General features: G+C 39.2%; 1 protein-coding gene across 2 annotated transcripts in view; it reads right to left on the bottom strand.

The window, feature by feature from the left end:
* Positions 1-19,660, bottom strand: part of LOC124116030 (alpha-1A adrenergic receptor-like) — a 119,647-nt gene that overhangs the window by 93,413 nt on the left and 6,574 nt on the right. The window contains exons 2-3 of one of the 2 annotated variants that reach the window (XM_048393465.1): positions 18,506-18,589; positions 981-2,125 (exon numbers count right to left, since the gene is read on the bottom strand). In XM_048393465.1, the coding sequence (XP_048249422.1) occupies positions 981-1,929 (949 nt within the window). In that variant the 5' untranslated portion in view covers positions 1,930-2,125; positions 18,506-18,589. The remainder of the gene's footprint in view (positions 1-980; positions 2,126-18,505; positions 18,590-19,660) is intronic. The other variant, XM_046477234.2, reaches the window with a different exon arrangement.

Genomic DNA, 19,660 nt, shown 5'->3' on the forward strand with positions numbered 1-19,660 from the left:
ACCATTTCTTGTTCCAGCACTTTAACCAACACGCCGTAAGATGGAAGGAACGCCATTAACTCATCTTTAATGAAACTACAAATTATATGAATATGCCACTTGCTTAAAACCAAACACACTCAAAACCCACAAGGTGATTTTGATAACAAGTGGTACATTATTATGGGTTAAACGAAACGATGCATAAAGTGATGTTATAATATTCGGACATAAGTTAACTAAGTGTTATATTGGAATGAAGTTTCTTCTCGAGGGGAACACATGTGCACAAAAAGTGATTGAAAAAAACCACTTGGCGTGAGAGTTTCCTATAATTAGATGAGATTATTTTTCAAAGAACAAAACGTGACAGAATCATATGATTGTGAGATCGAATCGCCGATGATTCTTGGTTTGTCAGCATTATATCCGTGGTCGTTGCTTTCACCCAGATGGTATACATCCTACTGCTTCTGTTTGGCTGAGACTCCATGATATTAACGAAATACGCTAACGTCAATTCACTCACCTGAGAATAGTCCTGAAAATTAATAATCCATTGCACCAAAGGTCCAACATGTTGCATGTTTGTATCAGAGATTATATGATTTTTGTGGCCCAATGAAGGATGTGTTTTATGGTAAGTTCACAACTATTTGATCGGAATAACATCATCCTGATTATGTTGGCTATATCTCTTTGGTGTATTGGAATTCGTTTTAATGTACCATACTGTTAGAATATATAACTACAAATTTCTCATCTTAGAACATTTCTTTGTGAGGCGCGTGTGGTGTGGTGATCCAACTCACGGGAGAAAACAGGATCCTATGTAGTATGTTTTTTGTTTTTGTTCAAAAACACGCGCGATAACGGCAGTTCTACCCGCCAGACAGACATGTAAGAATGACACGTGAGATTATATCCAACATGCATTCATAAGCAACATATCTTTATCTGAGAACTGACAAATAAAATTAGAAGTGCATTGAGATACTCACCTAAAGGCAAGACGAAGAAGAAGGGGAACCAGCATAATATAAACACCCCTACTACAATGCCCAACGTTTTGGCAGCCTTTTTCTCTCGTTTAAACTTGGCAATCCTTCCTGCTAATGTAAGTCGTGAGGCGGCTTTGCGACCCGACCCCTCAGAGTGTTCGCTGGAACTGCTACTTTGGTACATTGGGGAGGGGGTTTGAGGGCTTTTACCCGTATGAATGCGTAACGTCACTCCCTCAGATTCATCTATTTTAGAAGTTTTTACACCCGTGGACAAAAAGTTTGAATGTTTAACAGCCTCTTTATATATCCGTATGTACACAACCATGATGATGAAAGTTGGTATGTAAAATGAACCAGATACAGAAAACAGCACATATCCAAGCTGTGTGGTGACGCTGCACACCATTGGGTTGGGGTCGGCCGGTTCCTTCCACCCTATCAAAGGAGCTATTGAGATCGTCACTGACAGTATCCATACAAGCAAGATGATATACACGGCACGTTTCTCAGTCATGATGGTAGAGTGTTGAAGGGGTCTGGTCACCCCGATGTACCGGTCTATACTGATGACACATAGACTCATGATGGAGGCGGTGCAACACAAGACATCAATGGCGGCCCAAACATCACAGAATATCTGACCAAAAGCCCAGAAACTTAAAACTTCCAGACTCGCAGAGAAGGGCAGAACTGTCGTGCCCAAGAGGAGATCAGCTATAGCCAGATTGACAATGAAGTAATTAGTGGTGCTTCTGAGGTGAGAGTTGACAAACACGGCCAGCAGCACCAGCACATTGCCACACACAGTCATGACCACTATTAGCCCCAGAATTAGCCCCACGGGTATGGCTACTCTGAGGTCGATGACCCCTTCACCTGGGGATGTGGAGTTGGCGGTAGTATTATCCGAAAAAGTTGGAGTTGTGTTTAATGGGAATTCTTCCATCACACGTACACATACGTTCGTGAGACATGAAAGAACATGTTTGTAGTGAGAGGATGCGTTAATCCTTTGTATTATCCAGACTTCTGTGCCTCTTTCTTCAATACTGAGATCACATCAGTCACATTCTGGGGTAACCAACTCGCAGTACATCATCACGTCCCTTAAGAAATTAAAACGGCTCCCATGTCTTCACAATCTGAAAGTAAAACAAAAATACTGTGAAAACAGCAAACAACAATTTACCCAATTTTCGCTTTTTATCAGTAATATAAGGCTCACTGAATTGGAAAACATGTAAAAACCGTTTGCTTCATTGATTTCAGAGGATGTAGAAATTGAATAGCTGCTTCAGACACCCCCGTGGTTCATACAGACTTGGAGCAGATAAGAACCTTTTCAAAGGCTCATGAGAAGGTTTTCTAGACGACAAGGACTGCTTTCAGATGTTCTCTTGCAGAAGCCAAGTTGAGCAAAAGGAGTTTGGTGTGAGTGGTCGGAGATGAGACTTGTCACTGGACGCACTGGCCAATGAGAGATCTATGTGGGCCGAGCCTTGTATTCCCAGATCAATACTTAACCGTTGGTCGATGCCTGCCTCCCGCCTGACGAACAGAGCTGGTTTAGGGTGTTCATTGACCAGACTGCCTTGAATGAGCCTACTTGTGTGGTGCTTGTGCCACTAGAGAGAGGGTGCCTCTAAGCAACACTGTCCTGTAGGCGTAATTAAGATATTGCCCATCAGGACTTTCACAGCTAGTACTTTTTGAAGGGTAGCATGTCGTCGGTTAAGAAAGGACACTTTTGTTGCATAAGGCGATAGAAATAATCCTTTTGATTATCATAAACATTTCTTGATAGGGATGAAGAAATGGCTGTAGATCCATGTATATTAATTGTATTGCTCTCCGATAATTTAGTGTAGAACAACTTCACTTATCTCGGTCGAATGTGTCAGAGCTTTTGTATTAACCTAATATTTTGACATCGATTTTGACCTTACCTTCTTATCATATCGATAAATCCAAGTTCTTTAGTAACAAAGTATTGCCTTCCCTCTCATAGTTTTTGACTGATTTCATTAATGTCAACTGTGGAGAGTTTGAATGCGTCTCCTGAAACATAACTTCTAGTTAAGTCAAGCATGCCAGAAGACACTTGGAACTCGCGTTATTATGTCAACATCATATAAGCAGTCATATGCGTAAAGGAAGGAAAGCTAAATTCATCCGAGTTCAGTTATTGGAGTAACAACTGATTTGATGCCAGGGATGAACGAATATTTATTTGCTGGTCTAATACCTCAAAATAAACCTTAGTCGATTGCAAACGGTTATCGCCTACATTTATTGAAGTGGCATGCATGTATAATCGGCTAGTCATGTGATGAAATGTCATGTGTAATAGGTCCGTCGATTATTCATGTCAGTTAAGGCTTCAGACACCCCGACATGGTAGTGGACATAAGATATAGACATGGGAGTATGAAGGAGATCTCATGACTACAGCAGCCTTGGCACGACCTGCACATGTGTGTTTCCCATGTAACCAAACAAACTTTTCTGAACCCAATGTCTTTTGTCATTACCAACAGTTACATGTCCAGGTGCAGCAGACACATGCTAGGGTACAAAACAATATATTTGAACCATTTTACACGATATATTACCATAAGGTAGTATCTGACATATTTACTGGATACGTTATTTGTTGGAGAGGCGTAATGGCGTAGAATAAGTGACCTTTTAGGAACACCGAACAAGTCAAATATCATACCAAGTTAAGGAGTTGGTATGGTTTTACGCAGCTTTTAGCAATATTCCAGCAATTGCACGACGGGGAACACCAGAAACGGGCTTCACACATTGTACCAATGTGGGGAATCGAACCCGGGTCTTCGGCGTGACCAGCGAACGCTTTAACAACAAGGCTTCCTCACCACCCCAAAGTTAGGGAAAATTTTGAAATATTTGTATGAAAATGATCAGATAAGTTCATACGGTCATCGGCTTGACATCTTTCCTTTTAACAACTGACATGATCAAATTCATGAATATAAATAAAAGGAAAGTAATGATCCGAATTCACGAACTTGAAGAGAAAATATAAATATATGTAAGAAACGTGACCGTGAATTGTATACCAAATGTTGGTACTCTCTACATCCCCTAGTTACCAAATAAATTGTGTACCAATTGCTGGCTCTCTCTACATCTTCTAGTTACCCAAGATGAATTGTGTACCAAATATTGGTATTGTCTACATCTTCTAGTTACCCTTTATCAATTGTGTACCAATCGTTGGTACTCTCTACGTCTTCTAGTAACCCATTATGAATTGTGCACAAACTGTTGATACTGGCTACATCTTCTAGCTACCCAAGCTGAATTGTGTGCCAAATATTGGTACTCTCTACATCTTCTAGATACCCATTCTGGTACTCTCTACGTCTTCAGGTTACCCATTATGAATTGTGTACCAACTGTTGGTACTGTCTACATCTTCTAGTTACCTAAGATAAATTGTGTACCAATTGCTGGTACTCTCTACATCTTCTAGTTACCCTTTGTGAATTGTGCACCACATATTGGCACTCTCTACATCTTCTAGTTACCCAAGATGAATTGTGTACCACATATTGTGTACCAATTGTTGGTATTCTCTACATGTTCTAGTTACCCAAGATGAATTGTGTACCAATTGTTGGTACTGTACACATCTTCCAGTTATCAAAGATGAATTGTGTACCACATGTTGGTACTCTCTACATCTCCTTGTTTCTCAAGATGAATTTTGTACCAAACATTGGTACTGTCTACATCTTGTAGTTACCCAAGATGAATTGTGTACCAAATATTAGTACTCTCTACATCTTGTTGTTACCCATTATGAATTGTGTACCAATTGTTGGTACTCTCTACATTTTGTAGTTACACAAGATGAATTGTTTACCACATATTGGTACTGGCTATATCTTCTTTTTACCCAAGATGAATTGTTGGTAATCTCTTCATCTTCTAGTTACCCATTATGAATTGTGTACCAATTGTTGGTACTGTCTACATCTTCTGATTACCCAAGATGAATTGTGTCACAATTGTTGGTATTCTCTACATCTTCTAGTTACCCAAGATGAATTGTGTACCAAATATTGGTACTCTCTACATGTTTTAGTTACCCAAGATGAATTGTGTACCAATTGTTGATACTGTCTACATCTTCTAGCTATCCAATTTGTTGAAGTTGTTCTCTTTTCTCAACTGTGCAGATGATGTTGGTCAAAAAGCTTCCGTAACATGCAGATCACCAGGCTGAACTAGGCTGATATCACCACGACAGGGATCCACATGCTGCCATGGATCGCCATACACACTAAGGTCTTGTCTTCCTCCATGGATATGTTAAATATTACTGATCACAAAGTCAAGGAAACAGCTCACACACAAGTTGTTTTAAGCAGCGTATTTTGTGTACGCGTCATACAAAAAGTCTCTTAGAGATGGTACTTGTTACCCTGTCTGGCGTTCGGCATAGACGGAAAGAAAGAAGGACTGAGTCGGCTCGGAGTGAGTATAATGTGAGATTTTCTTGCCAAACTTCAGAATGGTATCTCAGTTGGCAACCATCATAGAACCGGCAAACATGCGGACTAGTACAAGCAGCCACACACTCACACACTCACACTCACACTCACGTTAAACTAAATTTACCCTCACGTCACCTAACCACGCATGTTAAATGGGTCATTTTGTGACACCTCCGTGCTTTATATACACTTTTAAACCTTGTCGAAACCCTAGTACTGAAACTGAGCAATGTTCTCATTGACTTGGAGCAGCACACACGCGGTATCAAACCTTGTTCTGGGCACCTTTCTTACACTGCAGGATTTTCGAAATTTTGAACATAAGTATCTAAATCCTATATCTGCCATTCTTTCGAGAATTAACACATGTTTCACGTCATAACATACCTTACTCAATATTGCCACAAGATAACGTGAGTTAGTTTAAGAATGCAGCTGATATAAGTAAAACTAAATGCCTCGATTGCCACCAAGCAAAGGTTGAGTATGCACTTGAATTCGGGCAACTTTAAAATTTGATCGTGATGTGCAAGTTTCCCCAATGAATTAAAACCAATTGGAGCAGTGGAGGGAAATGATTCGCTTTCGCCGCGGCCATCAGTAGTCTGTAACCTAGCGATTGGAACCTCACACTAAATTCTTGTCTTTCTTTATCGTTTCCATGGTCGAATGAGTACGTTTTAAGAGAGAAGCGGGATAGCTTACTGTAGTAATCTGATGCGAATAATACCATGACGGTGGCGGTCACTGATTCTGTTATTCTTTCTATGGTGCATAGGACATATGATATCTTCGGAAGTTCAATGCACTTTCTACCAAATATGATATTTTGAGCGTCTTTCGCTATGATCAAAGTGTACAGTAGTTGCGGCGATTTAGATTACTTGAAGGGCAAAATTGAAAATTATGGCCATAACAATATATCATCATTACAAGTACTAACAACTTCTTATCCTATCTGCGATATAAAAGTTAAGCAATTTTAAGAGCCAAAACAATTTCACAAAACAAAGTGTATGTCAATGGCTTGAAAAGAGCGAAAAGACAGTCTAATCTACCTTAACGTGCGTCCATGTTGGTCTTATAACATTTTGACTGCCACGGCTACTGTGCGATATACACATAGCCGGTGGACCACACACAGGCGGTCGACAATCATGTGACATTATGATTGTTGACCACCTTCAGCGAGTGACGACCACATAGTTCACAATTATAGTATTTATATATTCTAGACTTTAACTTTCAATCTTGAAAATTGTTATATTTTGTGGTACTACACATTACATCTGTTCAGTCGGTACTTGTATGTTTGCCAGTGTTGTAACCCGTCTTCGCAAAATGGCTGTGCTCAACTTCCAGACAGGAAATCGAACGAGTTGATAATTCCCACATCACATTAGGACACAGTAAGAGGCAAAATTTGTAAATCGAATAGAAATGTCAAACCAAACTATTCATGTTCAGCGATAGTTCAGCAGCTGAGGTTTTTCACTTGACTGACAAATTTGATCGATTCTTAAAATGACACGTTCGCGAAATCGAAAAGTTGAGTGAATATCACTAACAGTAATGCAAAAAGACAACCCGAATTTCTATGTAAGACACCCATTTTCATAGATTCTAATTTACTGAATACCACTCTTCCCTGAAAGTGTTTTCAGTTCTACTTAATCCAGTAACTTATTTGTTATTTATTAAGTTTAGCAGTAAATTATGTAAACGCTACTCACGAACAAACACTCACAAACACACACAAACACTCACAAACACACACACGCACACATACACACACACACACACACGCACACATACACACACAAAGCCACGAGCAATTTTATATCTTGGTTTTTATATGGAAAGGCAAACATACTTCTTCATATATATATGCTAATCTTGGATAATGGTGGGACCAAAGGCTACACTAAACACTTACAATTAAATCAGCTGCCTCCACGACAAACTCCTTACCAGTAGGTTTCCTGTATCTATGCACATATTAAAGAAGTTCTCCCACTCTCTCCGCGGGCAATCCCCTGGAGTATTAATCATGAACATGAGAAACTGGTTATTACCTTCAGCATTCCTGCATTTATATACACACTCTCCCTGTGTCTGACGGGAATATATGTACCACGGTGGCCCTGTAATTACAGCTTGCCACTCAATAAGAGATCGTACGTTACCGGGATCATAAAATACCTCCGTAACCAAGAAGACGCACACATAACAAATCTGCATGAAAGCAACCCAGCAACCCAGTGCAACTTTTTCAAATGTAGCCAACGTAATGCTTACCTACAGTGTTTATATAAGCTTTCTCTTTGATAAAGTTGTGATGTCAGTGTGAATAACTTGCTCTGATGAAGTGGGCATAAAACATTTCAAACTTCGGCAATAAACTAAAGATTAACAATTCATATTTAATAGTAACAACAATAAGATGGAACTATTCTCACCAAGCATACCCTCTTTCTATTTTGTGATATGAATATTTGTCTATCCGTTGGTGAAATATTTTATTTGCAATCAGACGTAAATTGTAAACGTTTCACAAAATAGGGAGAGCTGGAGTTTGTATGTCCGGCCTGCCAACGAGGTAGTATGGTACTCGCGCCTATGTGCCTTGATCCTACGAGAGTAAAAAGTCCTCCGCAAATCGCAGTGAATAGTTGCGTCCCTTTGGGAACGAGGTACAAATCCCGGTTCACCCCGAATATGTTTTTCGGCTTGTCAGCACCATACCTGGGCTCGAGGGTTTCTGAGACCTGCATCCCTTCGGCGTTTCTCCCAAATTAAGCTGACATGCCGTGATATAACTGGAATAGCCTTCAAAGCTACGTTAACCCAACTCACTCACTCCACAACAAAATGACGTCATAATCATTTGCACAAAGCTTACCAGACAGTTAGTTCTTTATGTTACTGAACCAAATATGAGTTCAAAGCCACGGTCATGCATTGCGACAACAGATTTGTGAGGGGATGTTGTGTCCTTGGGGAACGGTACACCTTCAAAAACATTTTCACGCAGTCGCCTAGGCAGATTAACATACTATTTATTTTGGAATTAATAGTCTCAACTTTCAGGATGTAGTCCACCAGTAGGGTTCTAGAAGGAATGCCGACTGAATCTCCTTGCAAACTGATAGAACAGACTTTGCCTTTTTGTCGGAGGAGACGTTAGATATTAACCACTGCTTTGACTGATGGTTAATTTCAGGCTGATAGTCGTGAACCCAAGACTCATCGATGGTTACAAATCATTCCACAAAATCATCTAAGTGCTTGAAAATGACGTACATTTTCTTGAGAGATGATGAACCTACAGCGTTTCTGATCAGGAGTCTTGGAACCGAGCGTGCTGAAACCTTTTTCATTCCCAGGCCATTCCTCAGAATGGTCTGTACTCTTCCATGAGAGATGCCTCTGAAATGGTAGTGGTGTGTGGCCAGTCGTCGAACAACCATAATGATATCTTGTATTTTGTCACCATTTCCCCAAGTGGCGGCAATAGAAGGTCTTCCTGATCTTTGATAATTTTTAAGGCTATTTCTCCCCCTTTTGCTCTCCCCTGCCCCCTCTTAACAGTGGCAAAACAAGGAGAATATCTCCCCGGTTGTTGGAATGAGCCCTGTCAGTTGGTGAAACTTGATGACTTGATAACTTGATGACTTCATTAACAGAGAACAGAGAATACTAATTAAGTTTGATGATCGCAGAAATGTGCTGCTTGGTTGTGTGTTTGGTTTAAATGAAGCCTGTGAGCTTGGACAGTATTGTACTTAATACATGCAAACTGTTAAGGGTGTATTATACATCCTTCGTAGTTGGGCTCAGAACATTTTAGCCATCCCTCGTATTAAGGACTGGGCGCTCTAATTTGTGGTAAAGGTAACTTGCGGTCTTACATTCTGTGTTAATGTTCACTGATGATCATTACATGAACGCGAAACGTACAGTATACACGAAAGTCGGCACACTCGGATTAGCGACGACCGTCCACGAGCAGAAGAATAAATTACTGTAATGGTACAGATCAGGTGTTGCGCTTTGTTGCTCTTCGGATAATTTCAGAGAAGAATTTGGTTTCTGGCTTCATCACATATTCACCGGCCATCCTGAACTTACAAACGTTCGTCTAGCTAAATATATAATCAGGTGCATGTGCATATTTAAATAAGAATCACATTGCTTTTCTTAGATAAAGTACTTCAACATTTGATAACAAAGGCAAGAATCTCGTCAGAGAGTCTTTAGATATCAAACCTATCAACACAAGTCAAGAACAGTTTAAAACTCCGATGTATTTCCATGGTAATATTTTCCTTACTCAAATAGAAAACTGACCGATAAATTTACATGACTTTATTTGAACCGATGGAGTCGAAAAATTAAACCGCTGATAAGACATGGAGTTGACGGCTTTGGTTTGTTTATATGCTGTAATTAACTGATTATAGAAGACGCTTTCCCTCACCTACACTGCCTTGAGGTGTGCACCTGTTCACTACAAGGCATCCGTACGGTTAAACACATGACATAGTTCCGATTCGAGTTTCCTTGCTAAAAGATCTAATACGCAAAGAGATGCTATTGCAACCCGCATAGAGCAACATAACATTTTTACAAAACAGATTTTGCTCTGGATCATTTGAAACTGAGGCGGCGAGGTATATATCACACGATCGGAATCAGGGACTACTTGAACAACCATGTCCGTAATCTATTGGTGGGATAAATATAATCTTACCATACAACCTTGGTTGACCTGTGAGAGAGTCAATGTTGTTTGCGTAGAAGTAATCAAAATACTATTATAGTTCTATCATATGACACTATGCACATTAAGTGTCAGACAGACCAGAGTTACAGCATGGGCGTGATGTTATGATGCCATACGAGGTACCCCGATCTCCATGCCCCATCGTCCATGTGGTGGCACGTGGTCACAAATCAGAGGAAGTTGAGCAACGCCTGTCGCGAGGAATAGTTGGATGGGTGACCTAATTCCAGAGCCTCAAGAGAGTTTATACGACTGAAGCACATGTAGCTCATGATTTTTTGAAAGTGACTTCCTTTGAAATGTTCTTCTGTTCACCGGCAGGGAGTGGGTGCCCGGTAGGATGAGATGGTTCTGTGGCTGTTAACCTTCTAGCTCCTCACAGGCAGCTTGGGTTTTATACTACCCAGGGAGCTGAGAATAAAAATTGAGTGCACACTGATCTATTTACCTTGGTATTCATGTTAGCCCTTTGAGCATGGGCATTGCATGGAGTCTAGCATTATATGTACACATATTATTGAGGATATCCATGTTGCACAACAGCGGATACAAGAATCAACAGGGTAACAAGTCTTTCTAGTCTAATATTCTACTCAGTGTAGTGTTTCATTCAGAAATCCCTTTGGTATCGTATCAAAGTAGTTACTCGTTATATCGATTAATATGTCACGGACTATCTTACACTACTGAAAGCAACCTTCATATATTACACTTCTGATTTGTTAAACAGTGATATTAATGTCCAAACGGGTGATCAATGTTCGGTTATATGACAGAAATTATTTATCCAAACTTTCTATATTTTATCAAACATAACTTAAATTAAGGAAGAAATTGATCATGTCGCTATAAAGTAATAACACTTGATGTTGTAAACATGCGAGATATGTAAAGTGTAACACTTGTGAACCTCGTCTACCTCCTCTACAGTTACAGTCTGCCACAGAGTCTGCACAAAAGAGTGTAGTATTATAACTCCTCACAACAAACACTTCAAAGCCTTAAAGCAGGGCAGCTGAAATACATGCACGGGATTCCATCTAATACCCTGACTGAAGCATATACATCCCCTGATATCTTGTACCCTGACTGAAGTATTTTCATTCTCTGGCATCTTGTACCCTGACTAAAGTATATACATCCTCTGACATCTAATACCCTGACTGAAGCATATACATTCGCTGACATATAATACCCTGACTGAAGCGTATACATTCGCTGGCATATAATACCCTGACTAAAGTATATACATTCTCTGACATCTAATACCCTGACTGAAGTATATACATTCACTGACGTCTTGTACCCTGACTGAAGTATAGATACTCTGACATCTTGTACCCCGATGAAAGTATATAGATCCTCTGACATCTAATACACTGACTAAAGCATATACATTCGCTGACATATAATACCCTGACTGAAGTATATACATTCTCTGACATCTAATACCCTGACTGAAGTATATACATTCACTGACGTCTTGTACCCTAACTGAAGTATAGATACTCTGACATCTTGTACCCTGATGAAAGCATATACATCCTCTGACATCTAATACCCTGACTAAAGCATATACATTCGCTGACATATAATAACCTGACTGAAGTATATACATTCTCTGACATATAATACCCTGACTGAAGTATATACATCCTCTGAAATCTAATACCCTGTCAGAAGTGTATATATACTCAGACAACTTGTACCCTGACTGAAGTATATATATCCACTGACATCTTATACCCTGATTGAAATATATACCTCCCCTGACATCTAATACCTTGAATGAAGCATATACATACTCTGACATCTAATACCCTGACTGAAGTATATACATTCTCTGACATCTAATACCTCGACTGAAGTATATATACTCTGACATCTTGCACCCTGACTGAAGTATACAGCATATATCCTCTGACATCTAATACCCTGATTGAAGTATATACATCCTCTGATATCTAATTCCCTGACTGAAGTATATACATCCTCTGACATCTAATACACTGACTGAAGTATATATATCCCCTGACATCTAATACCCTGATTGAAGTATATACATCCTCTGATATCTAATTCCCTGACTGAAGTATATACATCCTCTGACATCTAATACACTGACTGAAGTATATATATCCCCTGACATGTTATACCCTGACTGAAGTGTATATATCCTCTGAAATCTTGTACCCTGATTGAAGTATATATATCCTCTGACATCTAATACCCTGACTGAAGTATATACATCCTCTGACATCTAATACCCTGACTGAAGTATATATATCCTCTGTCATCTAATACCTTGATTGAAGTATATACATCCTCTGATATCTAATTCCCTGACTGAAGTATATACATCCTCTGACATCTAATACCCTGACTGAAGTATTTACATCTTCTGACATCTAATACACTGACTGATGCATATACTTCCCCTGACATCTAATACCCTGACTGAAGTGTATATATCCTCTGACATCTTGTACACTGATTGAAGTATATACATCCTCTGACATCTAATACCCTGACTGAAGTATATACATCCTCTGACATCTTATACCATGACTGAAGCATATACAGGCCCCTTTTATCTAATACCCTGACTGAAGTATATACATCCTCTGACATCTAATGCCCTGACTAAAGTATATACATTCTGTGATATCTAATACCTCGACTGAAGCATATACATCCTCTGGCATCTAATACCCTGACTGAAGCACATACATTCGCTGACATATAATACCCTGACTGAAGTTCATACATTCTCTGACATCTAATACCCTGACTAAAGCATATACATCCCCCTTATATCTAATACCCTGACGGAAGTGTATATATCCTCTGACATCTTGTACCCTGATTGAAGTATATACATGTTCTGACATCTAATACCTTGACTAAAGCATATACACCCCGTGACATCTAATACCCGGACTGAAGAATATTTCCTCTGACATCTTGAACCCTGATTAAAGTATATACATCCTCTGATATCTAATACCATGAGTGAAGCATATACATTTCCTGTCATTCAATACCCTGACTGAAGAGGATATATCCTCTGACATCTTGTACCCTGATTGAAGCATATACATCCTCTGACATCTAATACCTTGACTAAAGCATATGCATCGCCTGACATCTTATACCCTGACTGAAGTATACACAAGCTCTTACATCATGTACCCTGATTGAAGTATACACATCGCCTGACATCTAATACCCCGTTTCAAGTATACACATCCTCTGACATCTAATACCTTGACTGAAGCATATACATCCCCTGACATCTAATACCCCGATTGAAGTATACACATCCTCTGACATCTAATACCTTGACTGAAGCATGTACATGTACATCCCCTGACATCTAATTCCCTGACTGAAGCATATACATCCTCTGACATCTAATACTCTGACTGAATCATATACATCCTGTGACATCTAATACCCTGACTGAAGCATACACATCGCCTGACATCTAATACCCTGACTAAAGCATATACATGCTCTGACATCTAATACCCTGACTGAAGTATATACATTTTGTGACATCTAATACCCTGACTAAAGCATATACATGCTCTGACATCTAAAACCCTGACTGAAGTATATACATTCTGTGACATCTAATATATCGACTGAAGGATATACATCCTCTGACATCTAATACCCTGACTGAAGTATATACATCCCCTGACATCTAATACCTTGACTGTAGTATATACATCCTCTGAAATCTAATACCCTGACTGAAGCATATACATCCTCTGACATCTAATACCTTGAATGAAGTTTACATACTCAGACATCTTGTACGCTGACTGAAGTATATATATCCTCTGACATCTTGTACGCTGACTGAAGTATATATATCCTCTGACATCTTGTACCCTGACTGAAGGATATACATCCTCTGACATATAATACCCTGATTGAAATATATACATCCTCTGACATCTAATGCCCTGACTAAAACATATACATCCCCTGACATCTAATACCTTGACTGAAGTATATATACTCTGACATCTTGTACCCTGACTGAAGTATATACATCGTATGACATATTGTACACTGACTAAAGTATATATATCCTCTGACATGCTGTACCCTGATTGAAACATATAACATCCTCTGACATCTAATACCTTGACTGAAGCATATACATCCTCTGACATCTAATACCTTGATGAAGCATATACATCCTCTGACATCTAATACCTCGAGTGAAGTATATATACTCAGACATCTTGTAACCTGACTGAAGCATATACATCCCCTTACATCTAATACCCTGTCTGAAGTTTATATATCCTCTGACATCTTGTACCCTGATGGAAGTATACACATCGCCTGACATCTAATACCCCGTTTCAAGTATACACATCCTCTGACATCTAATACTTTGACTGAAGCATATACATCCCCTGACATCTAATACCCCGATTGAAGTATACACATCCTCTGACATCTAATACCTTGACTGAAGCATGTACATGTACATCCCCTGACATCTAATTCCCTGACTGAAGCATATACATCCTCTGACATCTAATACTCTGCCTGAAGCATATACATCCTGTGACATCTAATACCTTGACTAAAGTATATACATCCTCTGACATCTAATACCCTGGCTGAAGTTTATACATCCTTTGACACCTAAAACCCTGACTGAAGTATATACATTCTATGACATCTAATACATCGACTGACGTATATACATCTTCTGACATCTAATACCCTGACTGAAGTATATACATCCCCTGACATCTAATACTTTGACTGTAGTATATACATCCTTTGACACCTAAAACCCTGACTGAAGTATATACATTCTATGACATCTAATACATCGACTGACGTATATACATCCTCTTACATATAATACTCTGACTGAAGCATATACATTCTCTGACATCTTTTACCCTGACTGAAGGATATCCATTCCCTGACATCTAGTACCCCGACTGAAGTGTAAATATCCTCTGACATTTGAAACCCCGACTGAAGTATTTATATCCTCTGACATATAATACCCTGACTGAAGCATATACATCCTCGTATATCTAATATCCTGACTGAAGCATATACATCCTCGTATATCTAATATCCTGACTGAAGTATATACATCTTCTGATATATAATACCCTGACTGAAGTATATACATCCTCTGATATCCAATACCCTGACTAAAGTATATACATCCTCTGATATCTAATACCCTGACCGAAGTATATACATTCTCTGACATCTAATACCCTGACTGTAGTATGTACATCCTCTTAAATCTAATATCTCGACTGAAGCATATTCATCCTCTGACATCTAATACCGTGAATGAAGTTTATATACTCAGACATCTTGAACCGTGACTGAAGTATATACATCCTCTGACATCTAATACCCTGACTGAAGGATATGCATTTCCTGACATATAATATCCCGAATGAAGTGTAAATATCCTGTGATATTTAATACCCTGACTGAAGTATACACATCCTCTGACAGCTAAAACCCTGACAGAAGTATTTATATCCTCTGACATATAATACCCTGACTGAAGCATATACATCCTCTTATATCTAATACCCTGACTGAAGTATATACATCCTCTGCTATCTAATGCCCTGACTGAAGCATATACATCCTCTGACATCTTATACCATGACTGAATTATATACACCCCTTGACATCTAAGACCCTGACTGAAGTATATATCCTCTGACATCATGTACTCTAATTAAAGTATATACATCATCTGATATCTAATACCCTGACTAAAGCATATACATTCCCTGACATCTAATACCCTTACTGAAGTGCATATATCCTCTGACATCTTGTACCCTGATTGAAGCATATACATCCTCTGACATCTAAACTTGACTAAAGCAGATACATCGCCTGACATCTTATACCCTGACTGAAGTATACACATCCTCTGACATCTTATACCCTGATTGAAGTATATACATCTTCTGACATCTAATACCCTGCCTGAAGCATATACATCCTCTGACATCTAATATACTGACTAAAGCATATACATGCTCTGCCATCTAATTCTATGACTGAAATATATAGATCATCCGACATCTAATAATCTCACTGAAGCATATACATCCTCTAACATCTAATACTCTGATTGAAACATATACATCCTGTGAGATCTTATACCCTGACTGAAGCATATCCTTCCTCTGACATCTTGAACCCTGCCTGAAGCATATAAATCCTCTGACATCTAATACCCTGACTGAAGTATATACATCCTCTGACATCTAATACCCTGACTGAAGCATATACATGCTCTGACATCTAATACCCTGACTGAAGGAAATACATCCTCTGACATCTAATACCCTGACTAAAGCATATACATCCTCTGACATCTACTACCCTGACTGAAGTGTGTATATCCTGACATCGATTACCCTGACTGAAGCATATACATCCTCTGACATCTAATACCCTGACTGAAGCATATACATCCTCTGACATCTAATACCCTGACTGAAGCATATACATCCTCTGACATCTAACACTCTTGCATCATTTGTGCTGTCATCTGCTGATGACACAATGCTTTTTTATCAGTTAATTTGTTGCAGCTTTCACAGGCTTGTTGAAGCTGGTGTATTTTAGCCAATTAGATAGTTTAATTTTTACCGAAAGACATCCGGCACGGGGATGTCCGTAGTAGCAGTCCATATATTTGACAGCACTCAAGACACAACTCGCATATTTGGATATGTGAAATATGTGAATTGAGTTATATTCAATCTCAACAAATTGACAACATTCATTGACATTGTAATGGAATTAAATTTCCGAACTCTTTCTAAGCAACAACAAAACCCCTCGAAAACAGAATAGAATTTCTATTTCAACATGAGGGATAGTTGTGGAAACTGAAGAGACAGAAGATTTTAAACAATTAAAACATTTTATACTGATCAGAGATTGTAGAAATCATTGATAAGTTTTCATCACACATCTCCTTTTCAGAAAAAGACAAAACTGAGTGAATACAAGTCTTAGAACATATACACAAGCACAACGGTCAACACAGCTAATCCCATCTGCCTTGTGTAAAATAAGGTTTAACGCCAGAACATACAAAGTCATGTATTTGACAGCATGTCAACACATCTCACCCTTATGCCAGAGCATATTTCCTTAGCGTGTCAACACGCCTCATTCCATGTGCCTTGTGTAAAATAAGTTTGAAAGCAAGAACATACTTACTTACAAAAGCCATTTCAACACACGTCATTCCTTGGCATTCTTTAACATCTCGTATCCTATCACTTGTGATGATTAAGCGCCTTAAATAATGGGAAGACGAACACATAATCAGACAAAAGCGCTATCCATCCGGTTGCAAAATGTAAAGTTGCCCCAAGCAGCGCGAAAATGAAATGCCCGATTCCTTTTTTCGTAGTATATCTGTGATTAGATTGTGTGTATTAATGGCTTGACAAAATACAACTCAAAAGATCATATATGTATCTGTTACAAATTATGGACCGTGTTAATCACCGAGCAGCTGAAATGCTGACATTGGTCGAACAACCTGTCCTGATTCTATCAGCTAACTGATCAATGATTACACCCCCCAGTAAACACACGACCGGAAGATGGGGCATACGTCATCGTGAACACAATCACTTCACGTGGCTCATTGCCAATTATTTTACTTTCTGTCAGAGACACCGTTTTCACTTTTTAATTGACCCATAGTTGAAATTCAATCTATGAAAGCATATCATACATGGAATCTTAGTTACAAAATGGAGCTATTGTTCTGGACACGACGTCTGGAAGCTGTAACAAACTATGGTGTTATGAAAGTTAAGATTATAAAACATACACGCAGCACTACTGTAAGAGTTGTTCCTGATATCAGTTTACATTGCGACCGGCTTGTTATGGAAGCCACCATCAAATGGAATAATGTGTAGTATAACCAACCATGTCATATAGATGGCATACATCAACATACTGGATGTACTCGTAAGTGCAAGTCTACCACGTGTGATCACACTGTATTGTGGATGTGTTATACTCGTGAATACAGCTCACACGAGTGGCACATAATGTCTCTCAGCCATTTCACTTACTTGAAAAAATGTTATCATCTTCCCTCAGGGACATTTGGTCCATAATCTGTAACTATATCCCTTATACATTACCTTGTGTAGAGGATTGTCTTCGCATTGGCCTGAAGGACGTCTTGTCATGTACGGTATCCCGACTACCAAACACATGGCATCGATCTACGTATGAACAAGGCAACATAGATTTAGTGGAGGAGAGACACACACATTCTTAACAATAACAGACTGACAGACACTTTGGCCATCAGTGAAGTCCTTGAGATGTGTCTCAAGTTTCTGGTATTATCGATCAGGTTATATAAGATCAACTAACTGGAATCAGATTGTGATGAGGTGTGGGACTGTGGGCTACATTACATGTTGTGAAACTGCTCTCTGTTGGAGGTTGTCACACAAGATACACACGGGCTACACATAAACTACAGATTATTGAAGCACACATCATGATAGTGTAGAGTGTTGACAGTATATAAACAGATTCCCTGCTACAAGAAACATGTCTTTTGTCACCTCGTTACTCACACTGTGCCTTCTACCATACATCACCCCTTTACATTGTAATATATTCTCTGTCATCATCCACATTTCCATGTTTGTCAGTGTCTCTATACGAGATAAATACAAATATTAACACTGTCATATTACTAAATACTATTTGACGATGCCTTGGACGGTTTATTGTTTTGGAAATAGTTATGTCAGAGAATGTCCATTGTGTTTTTTTCAGAAACAGCAAGTAAGATGTGTATATCTACCGGTTCCCCTCAGTAGGATGGGAACGGCACAGTCGTGGTGTACACAAACTCTTCTCACCAATGGTGGTTCATGTAAGATCATCTCCACACCTTCAGCTCTCCAAACTTCCGGAACGTGTTATCATCAGTTTGTAATGTTTTTCGGTGTATAAAACTGAAATAGATTCCCAGCATGACTGTCACAGATAGACGCGTCTACCTGAGTGAAATGGGCCCGATGCACTCAAATATGGGAACTGTATCTCGACAATTAGGTTTCTGTGTGTATACTGTTTGAAAATAGCATGCAGCACGGGACACTTCCGCTGACTGCCTGATGATTGGCTTACCATCAGAGTAAGCCAAGCAATAAGAGAGCATAGCGCTGGCCTGCGGGGAGCATTATTGTATACCGTGTATAACCTATACCTCGTCTGGCAAGGTGTTATGGCTGGTGTTATCGTCACTTCAATAAAGTATTTGTTATATTTGATAC

Source organism: Haliotis rufescens, unplaced genomic scaffold, assembly GCF_023055435.1.
Source record: "Haliotis rufescens isolate VD_foot unplaced genomic scaffold, xgHalRufe1.0.p SCAF_12, whole genome shotgun sequence".
Lineage (NCBI taxonomy): Eukaryota > Metazoa > Mollusca > Gastropoda > Lepetellida > Haliotidae > Haliotis > Haliotis rufescens.